General features: G+C 31.9%; 1 protein-coding gene across 1 annotated transcript in view; it reads left to right on the top strand.

The window, feature by feature from the left end:
* Positions 1–14,315, top strand: part of LOC109050048 (adhesion G protein-coupled receptor A3-like) — a 32,759-nt gene that overhangs the window by 2,438 nt on the left and 16,006 nt on the right. The window contains exons 3-4 of the mRNA XM_042737608.1: positions 1,513–1,674; positions 2,852–3,040. Coding sequence (XP_042593542.1) covers positions 1,513–1,674; positions 2,852–3,040 — 351 coding nt within the window. The remainder of the gene's footprint in view (positions 1–1,512; positions 1,675–2,851; positions 3,041–14,315) is intronic.

The following is a 14,315-nucleotide window of genomic DNA, read 5'->3' as shown; positions in this document are numbered from 1 at the left end:
TCTAGGAGGCTGTTTATGTGTGAATGAGGAGAAAACTCACTCGCTCGCTTTGGGGAAATTGGTATTAATTACATAACCCGTGCTGCCATATATTACCTTCAGGCCAGACACACACTACATGCTAAGTATGCAAACATTTACACTCATTTGGAAGAGGCTCTTATTCACGTTTAATTGACTGTGCATTCAAGGTTTACATTTTATGAGTATGTGTTTTCACTGGGAAATGAACCTCATGGAAAGCAACCATGCAATACAATACGAGTCAATTTATAATAGAGAGAAAATAAAAAAAAAACAAAAAAAAAAAAACAATACTGTATATAAAAAAATCAAACATTATTAAATCATTATAAATCAAGTTTTGATATAGGCTATCAACATTATATATATAATATATATGCACAGTAAAATATAAAAACATATGTATATATATGCACAGTAAAAATTAGATTTTTTAAAATGTTGTAAATAAATATATATTTTTTAAAGTACATTTTAAAAGAAAATAGAGTTTCAGTCTTTGTACATCAAAATTTCATGCTTTATTTTTACTAGCAGTTTCTGAGTTTAATATGTGTTTAAATGCTACTTTTACTGTGTATTTAGGTTGCATAGATAAATGCAATATTTTAATAGATTTATGTATTATTAAATATCATAATAGTATTTAATGAATTATAATCAAAAAAATAATATAAATAAATACAAATTAATTAATTACTTTAATAGTGTAATAATATAAAAAAATAATTAATTTGAACTCAGTAAAAACAGCCTGTTTTCTTCCATTAAACGAGGATGTAAGTCAGTATACAGCAAAATGAACCAAACAAACAAACAAATAAATATATAAATAAAAATAAATACATATTAAAATTATATATATATCTATATATATATATATATATATATATATATATATATATATATATATATATATATATATATATATATATATATAGTATATATAATATATATATATAATATTTATTAATATGTCTCTTATGAGTTAATGCATGGATTTACACATATTCATAAACATTTCAATTTATGGGTAGCCCATTTATTATTTGAAAATATGTCATAGTACTGTATTTAAGAAAGAGGTGTTTACTAAAAATAAGTATGTCAGTTCATTCATTCAATCATTTATTTATGTATGCATGCATGCTTTTTTTACACTGACATTTATTTATTGCTTACCATACAAATATCATAATATGATATATAATTTATAATTTTGTATATTATTTAATATATTTGTTTAAATATTTATTTGCTCTTCAATATATTGTAATATATTGAAAAAACATATATTATTCTGTATATTTTCTATTTGTATTAAATAATTTAATATATTGTGAATATCTAAGGAAATCTATGTTCCTTGCGTAAGAGTAAATCTAGTGAAACTAATGATAGATGATCAGTGACTGAGGCCAGTGAAGTTCATACCTGCACAGTGTGGGTCTGACCGAGATCTGTGATGGTGTGTGTGTGTGTGTATAGTTGGCCGATCACGTGTTGGACGTGGCCAGTAACATGATGGCGGTGGAGGAACATGTTCTGTGGATGGCTCAGAGCGAGGCTCGAGCGTGTACACGGATCGTCCAGTGTGTGGAGCGGATCGCAGACCTCACGCTCAGCGCAAACACCACCGGCATCTCAAAGGTCACCTTATAACACAATTCATTAGAGACCATGATTTCTTTTCCTGAAATTTTTTGAAACTTTTTTTTTTCTAAATAGTATCGGAAAATATTTTATTTTATTTTATTTTATTTTATTTTATTTTATTTTATTTTATTTTATTTTATTTTATTTAATTTTTTATTTTTTTATTTTATTTATAGAAAATACAAAAATAAAAAAACAAGAATAAACATAGTACAAACACCAAACGCACAGTGCAAAGAGTCTTTCATGTATATGAGGGGGAAAAATGTACGTAAGATGTAATTATTATAATCTGTATACCAAATTTGTATGTAACGACTGATTTGAGAAAGAAAAAAATATATATGTTGTCAAAAGGTGCACTTAAAAAGAGTGCAGGATATTTTATATGCAATTTAATTTCACTGCAAAACCAATATTGTACATGGAATGGAAAAGGAAAGAAATTGTAAAAATGTAAATTGCGGTGTAATTTTAGTATCATTGAGAGACTATTATAGTTTTTATTAATATTTAGAATCATTAAGATTTTTTATATATTTTCTGTTTTTATTTTTAAGTTTAGTTAAAGTGTTAGTAATTTTGTGTTAGTAAGTCTTAGTAATGTCTTTTTTAAGTTAGTTTTGTAATTTTATAATTTTTATAATTATAATTTATAAATTTAGATCAGGTTAAACTACATTAAAAAAAGAAGAAATGTCGTTATATATGAAAATAAAAGTTTTTTATTTTTATTTTGTTTTATTTGATGTTAGTTTTATTTTAATTGATTATTTTATTTTTGTTAATGTTTATTTTATTTTAAGTAACCCTTCTTTATCTAGTCTTAATTGTAGTTTTAATTGGCTCTAATAACTGGCATGCATTTCTCTTGAGATTTTGCAGGTTAAACACTGATGTGAAGGGTTGATTTTTTCCCTGAATCTTGCGTTTGTGAATCTGAGGTCTATTCCTGTAGATCGGGACATGATGGCTATTTTGCGTCTAACTGAGTAAATCTTGACGTAACGTCGTTATTCTGATAATGTAGGTCACAGACTGGGATCGTTAATGGAGTCTTTGTTTAGTCTTTTGATGTTTGCATAATCAGTCCTTGACTCACTCAGCAGAACCTCGAACAGTGAATGCTGCTGATTTTCCAGCGAGTGATTAGTGTGTGTGTTTGTGGCAGGTTTCGGTGAACATCGCTCTGGAGGCTCTGCTGCTTCGGCCGGACGCTCTCATGGGTTTATTGTGTACGGTGGAGCAGCGTTTGCCTCTGCTGCCCCCGCTGGCCGACTCTTCACAGCACAACACCCTCCTCAACTTCAGATGCCACACGCTCAACGTCTCCGGGTCACCTGTGGGTCAGCTCAGCCAGGTGAGGCTCGTCACTAACCGGCCCACGAGTCCAAAACCCATTCAAACACACATTCTCTGCTTCTTACTTTGATTAAAATTACATTTAAATGTGTTAGGTTTACCTTTTTATTCTGTGATTTAACATTTTATTAAAATGTTGTACTTTTACAATTTTATAATTGTAAGTGTTTCAAATTATAAAAATTTATTTGAATTATTTCATATTTTTTATAAAGTAAAATATGTTTATAATTCAAAAATATTTTATATTTAATTTTTGTTTTAAATATTTAAATTTTACAGTTGTATAATTATATTTAACATATATATGAACTTAGTTTATAATTAAAAATAAAATATTTGTTATAATTCTATGATATTTTGCGTAATTATAAAATATTTTATATTTTTATGTAGACTTTTATTTTATTATTTTAAATATTTAAGTGTTGCAGTTTACAGTTGTATAATTGTAAATGTTTTAAATTATAAATATTTTACAATTTCAGAACATTTAATAATAAAAAATAAAAGATATAATATAATTCTGAAATATTTTATACAAATGTTATTAAACAATTGCATTATTCTAAATGTTAAATTATAAATATATTTTTTTATCATTTTAAAACCATTTAAAATATTTTTATAAAATAAAATACATTTGTATAATTTGAAAAAAATTTTTTTTTAACATTTAGTTGTAAGTACTTCATTTATTATTAGAGCAAGTGTCACAAAGTGCTTTACATAAGAGAAAAATTAAGAAATTTATGAAATAATCTTCTACAGTAAAATTTATGTCTAGATTGTTAATGTATTTTATGGTTAATTTGTTATTGTATTATATAAATATATGATACAGTATCATTTAAATCTATTATATATAGTATTTCTAGATTGTTAATGTATTTTTGTCCCATTTCATTTAAAGTACTAAAATAACTTAAAAGAAGTACACTAAAACTAATAAATAAAAATCAGTAGATGCTATATAGACGTTTAAAAAATAAAAACTTATAAAAATGACAAAAACGCATAAAAACAAAGTCAAAACAGAAAGAAAAAAATTATCTAATTCAAAGTATTATCAAAAACTAATAGTGTCAGTGATACAAAAATAACTCTTTGTTGCAACATGTGATTGAAAAGCTAGTTAATTAAATCATAGAATATATAATATAATCATAGAATAGAATAGAATAGAATAGAATAGAATAGAATAGAATAGAATATTTCCTCATAGTAGACGTTTGTTGCAGGGTTATTATTGTAAACTAAATCTAAGAAAAAATGGCATTACTGAAAATTAAATTAAATTAAATTAAATTAAATTAAATTAAATTAAATTAAATTAAAGTAAATTAAATTAAATTAAATTAAATATAAAAACGTACATTTAAATGTAATAAATGTAATATATTATTATAATAAACTATTTTTAAAAAATCAAAATAATGTATTAAACATTTAAATGCTTACTAAAAAAATATGAAATATTGTATTTGTTTTACTTGCATGTCATGTGACTATTATTTTAGAGACTATTATTTTAAATAAAGTCCACCGTTCACTTAAAAGATCCAGTCATCCTTTTACTAAAAGCATCTAGTGTTGACCACTGGAGCTAGTGAAATTAAGTTTGTGGTAGCAGGGGTTGTCAGATTTATGGCATTGCCAGCCCCGCCCCGGTAGTTCTTGGCTCTCTAATAATCCATTTGTGTGTGAATGAACACATTGTGTTTCTGCTTGAGGTTTGTGTTCAGTAGAGACTGTAATGCAGGACCTCGCTTTAATGAGGAGCACGGGTGAACCCTGAGTACAAAAACAGACAGCGGCTGATTCTCGTGTCTGCCCTGACGCACACTAACGACCCCCCTGAACGAACCGCTGACTTCCGGTCTGAGATGGATTTTGATCCGGACTTCATTTGCCTGCCGTGTTGTCAGTCTCTGGGAGATTTAGAGAATTATCATAAATCTGATCACATCACTCACACAGATTCAAATATTACAAGTCCATTCTGTCATCTTCTGTCCTCACAGAAACAGAAACAAATCACAATTTTGTCTATATATATATATATACATATATATAGACACACACACCACAATATATTATATATATATATATGTTATATCCTAAATTTACATTAACAATATATTTTTCAAATGTTTTAAATAATATATATATTATAGGGGCAAAAATAAAAATGAAGAAAAAGATAGATCTTTTTTAATGTACTACATATATTTCTGTACCGTTTAAAAATAATATATGTAAGCATGTATTTTATTTATTTATTGTAATATATTCTGGCCGGGGGAAAAATTATTTTGCTGTCTTGTTTGTTGTTGTTTTTTTTCCTTGATGTGTGTAAATGATTGGAGATTTGCAGCTGCATGGTGTTGATCTCCTCTATTTGTAGCCGTGTGGTGTGTGTGTGTGTGTTGTGTTGTGTGGTGTGTGTGTGTGTGTTACGGAGTGAGTGTGTGTGTGTGTGTGTGTGTGTGTGTGTGTGTGTGTGTGTGTGTGTTTGAGTGAGTGTATGTGTGTGCATGTGTGTGGTGTGTGTGTGTGTGTGTGTGTGTGTGTGTGTGTGTGAATCTATGAGTGTGTGTGTGTGTGTGTGTGTGTGTCTTTGAGTTTGTGTTGTGTGTTGTGTGTGTGTGGTGTGTGTGTCGTGTGTGTGTGTGTGTGTGTGGGTGTGTGTGTGAGTTGTGTGTGTGTGTGTGCTTGTGTGTGTGTGTGTGTGTGTGTGGGTGTGGTGTGTGTAGCGTGTGAGTGTGTGTGTGTGTGTGTGTGTGTGTGCCGTGTGTCTCATCTGCAGAGCTGCATTATAGATGTGTCCTCCTCTCACTCACCTGAAGAGCAAACAGAGAAATGCTTCTGAATGCTGAAGCAATAGAAGTGTTTCATCTTCCACTGCGCTAGAGAGATTAGATGAGAGAGAGAGAGAGAGACTGAGAGAGAGAGATGGAGAGGACTGAGAGACAGTGAGAGGAGAGAGATGAAGACAGAGAGAGAGAGAGAGAGAGACGAGCGAGAGAGAGAGATCTGAGTGTGTTGAAATACACGGTATCATTAACACTCTGAATAAAAGCAAAGTACAGACACCAAAGAGCAAATGAAACAGTATCTGAGGCGGTGACTGCAGAGTCTGAAACTCTGAGCTCCTCTGTTATCATCACACATATCTGACCAAACAAATCCAACACTTGTTTCTTACTCATCTTTTGATCTGCTGATTCCATAAACACTGTGTGTTTTGCTCTTTCACGTCACGCTTTCTCACTAAATAATATGATGCATTTCATAGCATTTTTGCATTCATTGACACTTTGTGTGGTGAATTAGTCCTTGAAATATTTCCCTTAATCAGCAGAAAAACATCACAAACACATGAATTCCTGTCTGAATCTACTTATGATCCCACCTGTTTTGAATCCATTCTCAGCACTTTTTGACATGCATGACCATTTTGTAAGGCCTTATTTGACATGAAATATATTAGTATAAGCTGTGAATGGATTTTTTCCCTCTACTCTTTTAGAGTGACTTTTTATCATAACCAAAATGTTTGACATTTGATTCCTTTTGTTATTTTAATAAGTGCATTCAAGCACATCTTCTATATACATTCTTGTTTTGTGAAAAAAAACGTTGTGATGGAAAGTTTTTATTGATATTTTTTGAATTCAGAATCAACAAATCAGATAATACTAGGCCATTTTTGGAAATCAGCATAATTGTTTTCCAAGATGCAGCTCTGCGTCGTTCATCATTTTGTCCGGGTCACAGTCTGCTGGTTTCATTTTCACTGATAATTATACAGCCGAACGCCCGTCCATTTGAGTATGGAAATGTGCTGTAGTCTTCATATTACCGATATTGTCATTTCCATATTCAGAGAAGTTTGAGCTGAGCAGTTCAGGCTTTGGTTTGCTGTGTCTGTGAGCGTTTGCTTCAGTGTGTTTCTGTGATCTGCGCAAAACGTAAAAAAAAAAAAAAATCCAAAAGAACAGCAATACAAAATACAAAACAATTATTTACCACACATACAATAAAGTTTAAATAAATAAGTAAATAAATAGATAAAGGGGTAAAAAAAATATATATATATATATATATATATATGATAAAATATATAATGATAAACAAGTACAAAAATAAAAATAAATAAAATATAAAAAAATAAATAAATGATTAATATATAAATACACTCACATACTGTACATACACATAGATAACTACAGACAGTATAAAAACATAACATTTAAATATATTAAAATACTACGAATACTAATAGATTAACAAAGGACAATTACTAATTAACAAAAATAGATTATTCACATCAGGGACGGTTCACAGTCATTATTTAGCATCATTCATACTTTAGTTTGTTAACTAATGTTAACAAATAGAAACCTTATTGTAAATTGTTTTCTTCGCTTTTTTTCCATTGTTTTAACGCATCAAAATAATTAAAACCATTTTTTTTTAAGATTAAACAAGACACTGACATATATTTTGAGAGAACCTAATAAGATACTGACTGATATGACTTCCATATTATGAGAAAAAATAAATAAAAATGGAAGTCCGTTGGGGATCAGAAAAGAGTTTGGTTACCCACATTATACAAAATATATTCTTTAGAAAATCATTACAGGTTTGGACAACATGAGGGTGGGTAGATGATGACTTTTGGGGTGAACTATCCCTTAAGAGAGAGAAACTAGTCTCACTTTTGATCAAAGCTTATCAATCCTAATATAACAATAAATACAGTTAATGAAACACACACAGCACACACACACACCACACACACACACAACACACACATACACACACAGACACACACACACACCACCACACACACACTCACACCACACACACCACACACAGCACACACACAGCACACACTCACCTCACTCACACACACACCCACACACACTCACAGCACACACACCACCACCACACCACACACACACACACACACACACACCACACACAGTTCTCTCAGAAAAACAGATGCTTTCACACACACTCACAGTGACTCACACACATCTGTTTCTTATTTTCCCGCTAATGGCTTGCGGTTAAAAAACCCAAAGCAATCAATGTGCTAATTCCTGCAGTCAGTGAATGAAATCCTCAGCCGCAGTCGTCCGTCGTCATCGCAGCCAAGACAGTTCAACCTTGTTCTCATCTATAGCCCAAGAAAGAGGAAGGACGTTCACTAATTGCCCTGTGCAGTAATGTGTGTGCATGCACTTTGTTTCAATTAACAAAATAGTATTTTTTTTTTTTAAAAAAAAAAAAAAATAAAACTATTATATCTACTGAACAAATGTTTTAGTAATTTTACAACGTGTCAATTTTTTAAAAATCTTTCTACTGAACATGTTGAAAACTCGGGCTACTGAAACATTATTTCAGTTTTATTATCAGTTTTTTCGTTCAGTAACTTGCCAAAGCAACATTATTATTATTTTAAGTTTACATTTTTCATCTAATATTTATATTTTGTTTTAACAAAAATTATTTTTAATAGCTTTAGTTTTAGTTAAAATTGATATTTAACACATTTTTTTTTTCTGGCTTTGAGTATGTTTTTATTCTTTTTGGATAAAAGCATTTGTAAAATGATTATTATTAAGCGCAGTACAGTAAAAAAAAAAATAACATCAAACCTTTGTATCTAATGTGAAATGCGCTCATACTCGTGTCTGTTGTGAAGACACTGTAACAAAATCAGAAATATCTGCACTTCTAAAGATGATTTCACTAAAGATTAGTGTGTTTTGACCTAAATTCGTCTCGTTTGCCAAACCCAAACCCAATAAACATTAATGTACTTTCATAGTGCTGGATTAACCCGGGCTGAACATGCCGTGTTTGACAAATGGAGAGGCACTCATCTCAACATGCCTTCATGAGCGTGTTTTGGGCTGATTTTGAGGTTTTCACTGATAGATGTATCTGTCTGTTCTCGGCTCTATGAGTGTCGCCATATGGCCTGCCGCTGGTCACTACAAGATTCCAGATACAACCGGAGACCGTTTAATCTTCTTCACACACACACACACACACACACACACACCACACACACACACACACACACACACACACACTCACTCATGACATGAGTACCAGCTGGGCAAACCAAATCATGCAGGACTTTAATACTTATACACATGCACATGGTGTTTTACTCTAAATGAATTTGCATCACATCTCTAGCCCCGATTTCACTGCAAATATAAATTGATGGTACAAATAATCATCTTATAAACAAGAAAGAAAGTAAGTAAGAACGAATAAATAATTAAATACTTGAAGACACTCAAATTGTAGTAGTTTGAAAATTGAATCTGCAGTAATTGTCAAAAATTTGATAACATTATGATTTTTAAATATTTGAAAGAAGTCTCTTCTGCTCAACAAGGCTGCATTTATTTGATGAAAAAGTACAGTAAAAATTATGAAATATTTTTACAATTTAAAATAACTGTTTTCTATGTGAATCTCTGTTAAACTGTAATTTATTTCTGTGATCAAATCTGAATTTTCAGCATCGTTAGTGTCACATGATCTTCAGAAATCATTCTAATATGATGATTTGCTGCTCAAGAAACATTTCTGATTATTATCAGTGTTGAAAAAAGTTGTGCTTCACAATATTTGTGCGAATAAATAAATAAAAATGTTATACTAAAATGTTATATCTTTTTCACAATATTACTGTTTTTTAGGGTAGATGCCACATTTTAAAAAAAGCCACCTTGAGGAGTTTGTTCTTTCAAAAACACTAAAAAAATGTCATTGTTAAAAACCATACAGTATATAAAATATAATCATATATAGCTAATTTATATCTATCTGTCTATCTGTCTATCTATCTAGATGGGTAGATGCCACCTAAATATTTTAGTTTGTATAAATAATAAACTTTTTTCACCTAATCTCATCTAATATTCTGTACATTTTTGAATCTCAATTCAGTAAACTCTTTTTTCTGTCATTTCAGTTTAGATTCTGTACATCGTAAGAAATTGAATTGAGATTCACCCTCATGAACTGAAAATGAAACACTAGTTAACTGTGTGTCTCTTGAAGCTCAAATCACTGTGATACTGGAGCACTGAATCATCCTGTCGACAGCGTCCAGACGAAGCGCCGAGCTCATACTGTGTGGAGGAGATACAACAATAAGACACGAGATAGAGAATAATCACTGTAGAGATAAAACAGAATTTAATATGGATCCGACACATCATCCCTGATTCATTCTTCACATCCTTTGCATCTTTTTCATCTGATTTCTCTGACAGACTTCATTGCGAAGAAGAACTTCTGAACTTCCTATCTGTAATTACAGACGCAAAAGCATTCTCCTCATCGCCTGCTACTCTCCTCTCTCTCTCTTCTTTTCATATTTAAATGACCCCATCGCTAGGACAGCAGAATAGACGCGAGGACCAATGAGATCATCCGTAACAGCCACAGATGTAGAAATAGATATTACAAAAGCATTCATCTGTTGGAAAGAGACGGATTCTTGACTAAGCTCTGATCTCGAGTCAGATTACACGACTAACCAGCTACAAAGACATCATAGTCTAAAACTCATTGTTTTCACATCAGTTTTAGCCGTCGTGTTGCTACTTGTGCTATTACAGCCCCTTAATGGTAACAGATAAACAAATAAGCGTAAATGCAGGTTCAAGCGAGAGAGGCTTTTCCTGCGCAAAGACCTCTTCGTCCGGCTTCATTCCCATCAGACTTTCCTGCTCCCGAGCACCGATCTCACGTTCCTATACGCTCTGTTTATAAGAGCATATAGGACAGCCAGTCATAAGATGGCTTTTTTTTTCTCTCCTGAAGATCTCAGCTTCATTCACTCAACATTTATTGGTTGGCAGGCTGTAGATCCAACAGGTCCGAGCTGGATTTATTTCCAGGCTTTGTAGAAGAATCGCTCGTGATTGTTGTGATTTGTAGGTGCTTGATGTTAAAGCAATGCCTTCAGATGCCATCTGTATTCAAGGACAGAGTCATCAATAACTTTTCAATTTACAGGCAAAGCCATTGTTTTTTCATGCACTGGTGATTTTTTCAGATTTGTGCTATCAGAATTTTTATTACACATGTCTTTAAAGTTTTTTTCCTCCAAATCATCATTACACCAAAACAAAAATAAACAGACACAAAAATAAACATCAACTGCACACCGAATTTAAGATTTATTCCTATCTATACTCTGAAGTTTTATAGAGAGGATTCGGTTTTTGCTGTACATATGACCCATAATCAGTCTACAAACTCATATGCCAAGCTTTATATATGACATTTACTGCTTCTGTGGGAATTTATAGAAAATGCACACAATGCCAAGAGACAGGTGTGTAAAGAGGATTTCTGCTGTGCCGTTTTATAATTCGTATGTTGCATCTTTAGATTCGCGATCATTTTAGAGCTCTACGACACATGACAATGATTAAATATGGATTTTAAGCATATGGGGGTGAATAGCCGAGTACACGATTATTTTTAACATGTTTACCCACGTGCATGACTAGAGCCATCTGCTCGAGGTAACTGCTCTCTTTTAATTAGCTTGATTGATAGTTTTTCTAGTGTTTCAGTAGGTCTGTACAGGACGAAGACTATTACTGTGTGTGTGGTATTGTGTGTGTGTGTGTGTGTGTGTGTGTGTGTGTGTGTGATGTGTGTGTTGTGTGTTGTGTGTGTGTGTGTGTGTTGTCTGTTGTCTGTGTCCCTGTGTGTCTGTGTGTGTGTGTGGACCGATAAGATTTATATTCACAAATCATCAGAGGTAAACAACACTTTCAGTTCAAGGTCGCCAGCCACAAGCATTATTTTGAAGTGCTGTCAAACTGATTAATAACAGTAATCACATCCAAAATAAAAGTTTTTGTTTGCATAATATTAAGTGCACATTTACTGTTTGTATATATAATATATCAAGCGATTAATTTCATTCAAAAATAGCATCCTATATATATATATATATATGTGTATATATATGTGTGTGTGTGTGTGTGTGTGTTTGTCATGTGTGTGTGTGTGTGTGTAATTAAAACAAAATTTAAATATATTATATTTATGGTACGCTTATGTTAGTTTTGTTGTTTTTATTTTATTTTATTTTTATTTTTTTATTATTTTTTATTTTATTTTAACTCTTTGCTTACTTTACTATACTTTAACCAATCAACAACCTAAACATGTACAGATACACCAACTTTTAATTTGATACACCTTTCAGGCCTTTAGTTCATCTTGGCCCAGAGGCCCGTTTGCCGGCCTTGGTAGTTCAGCTTCTCTTAAATAATGCAAGTCCCTGTGTTTTTTTCCTAAATGTATTTTCATGTGCATCTTTTTGTGGGACAATTGTTCATTCATCTGGCAGTAAACTGGGGGATTTCAGGACAAGGGGAATAAGCACATGATGAGGTCAGTCTGTGTACATATTTTCACTTTTTTCCGCTGATGCCAGCTGCTTGTGTTGAGTTGGCCAGTTTTGATTCTTGATTTCAGGATTGAATGTGTTTGTGATTGTTAATGATTTATGAGAATCTCAAGTCATCAGTCAAGTATCTAATAATGGTGTATGAATTTAATGAGTGGATTTAGATATTTGTATATCTGTTACAGTGTTTCTGAATCTGTAGTGTGGATTATTTCTGATATCAGAATGATCTTCATAGTAAAGCTGTTGGTGAAACTCATAAGTACATTTGTCTTATTTTAACATTAGTTGATTGCTAGCGCTCTCCCTTTTGAAAGTATGTTAGTGGCATTTTTCCTTGATACTGTTTTGTTTCACTTATTGTAAAACCATATTTTTTTGGAGCCATTTTGTGAATCATTATTTGAAGGAGGTTTTTGTGAGATTTATTTAGAAATGTTCCTGTGTTTAGCATTTTCTTCTGATCTTGACTGTTGCGATCTGGATTGTTAACGGCAACTTGATTCAACTCCGTGTGTTGTGTTTAATGGTGTGATGAGTCAATATTTCAGTGCTCTGTGGTTAGTTTTGTCCATGAGTCAGATCTCTGTCCTCCTGAAGCCCATCTGCCTCATTGATTGCTCATTAATAGCTTTTCTTCTGGTTTCTGGCTTCTGTTTTTTTTCTGATACTTATAATGTTAGTTTAAGTTTAGTTTAAGAATTTAGTAGAGGCGGCTATGAGATTCATAAAGTTTGTATGGTATGATAAAGTTTACCCTCTTTAGGATTTATTTATTCTACTATTTTGTATTTATCCCTTCTCCAATTTATCTTTTCACATTGATCACTCTATACAGACTAATACAAATCACCAGCAATCATTTCTCAAATATTTATTAGAATATATACTGATAAATTGAAGATTCACTTCAATGGTCTGACAGTCTGGATGCTTTCAACTGATTTTCTATTGAACTGCAGCTCAAACTATTTCAAATATAGTAAATTAATCTACAAACTCCATCATAATGCACAATGTTTCCATCTAACATGTATTTTGAGCTGCGAAAGCTCGTAATGAAGTTTCACTAGTTGTAGATATGAATATGTTCATAGATTTGTGTGTTAAAGTTATATTTGGAGTGGAAATACTGATATTTTATTTATACTTTTTTTTTTTCTGCTTATTTCAGTTAATGTATCATAAAATTAGCGAGCTGAGCCAGTAGAAAAGTGCTGACGATTATTAGTGTAAGCATGACTGAAGATCTGAAAAAAGCGAACCGATTCAGTTGGTCGTTTTACAGACATACCGATTCATTCAAACTTGTGACTTGACAGTTCAGAAGTGATGATTCACTAGCAAAAAACGTTCAAAGGCCATTCATTTTTTGATTTTTCGACATGCAGCGCTTGTAATGATTTTAAAAAGCCGCATTACAGTGATGAAGTGAGAAGTGGAGCTTTGAAACTCTAAATCGGTTAAAACCACTGCATGTAAAGCGATTCACTCTTTCAAAGCACTCTGAGTGGATGCGGCGTATTGCAAATCATTTTGATTGGTCGGACTTACAAATCACCTAGAGTGAGATCATTTGATTCAGATGGACTTCAAAATCACCTAGAGTGGTCATTTTGATTCAGATCAGGATTCAAATCACCTAGAGTGAATCATTTTGATTCAGATCGGGACTTAAATCTTACCTGGCGTGACTCATTTGATTCAGATGGGCTAAATCACCCCGCAAGAGTAGATCATTTGTTGATTCAGATCGGGACTTCTGGAAATCACCTAGAGTGAATCATTTGATTCA

The sequence above is a fragment of the Cyprinus carpio genome, chromosome B13 (genome assembly GCF_018340385.1).
Source record: "Cyprinus carpio isolate SPL01 chromosome B13, ASM1834038v1, whole genome shotgun sequence".
Lineage (NCBI taxonomy): Eukaryota > Metazoa > Chordata > Actinopteri > Cypriniformes > Cyprinidae > Cyprinus > Cyprinus carpio.
This window is presented reverse-complemented; position numbering and strand designations above follow the sequence as displayed.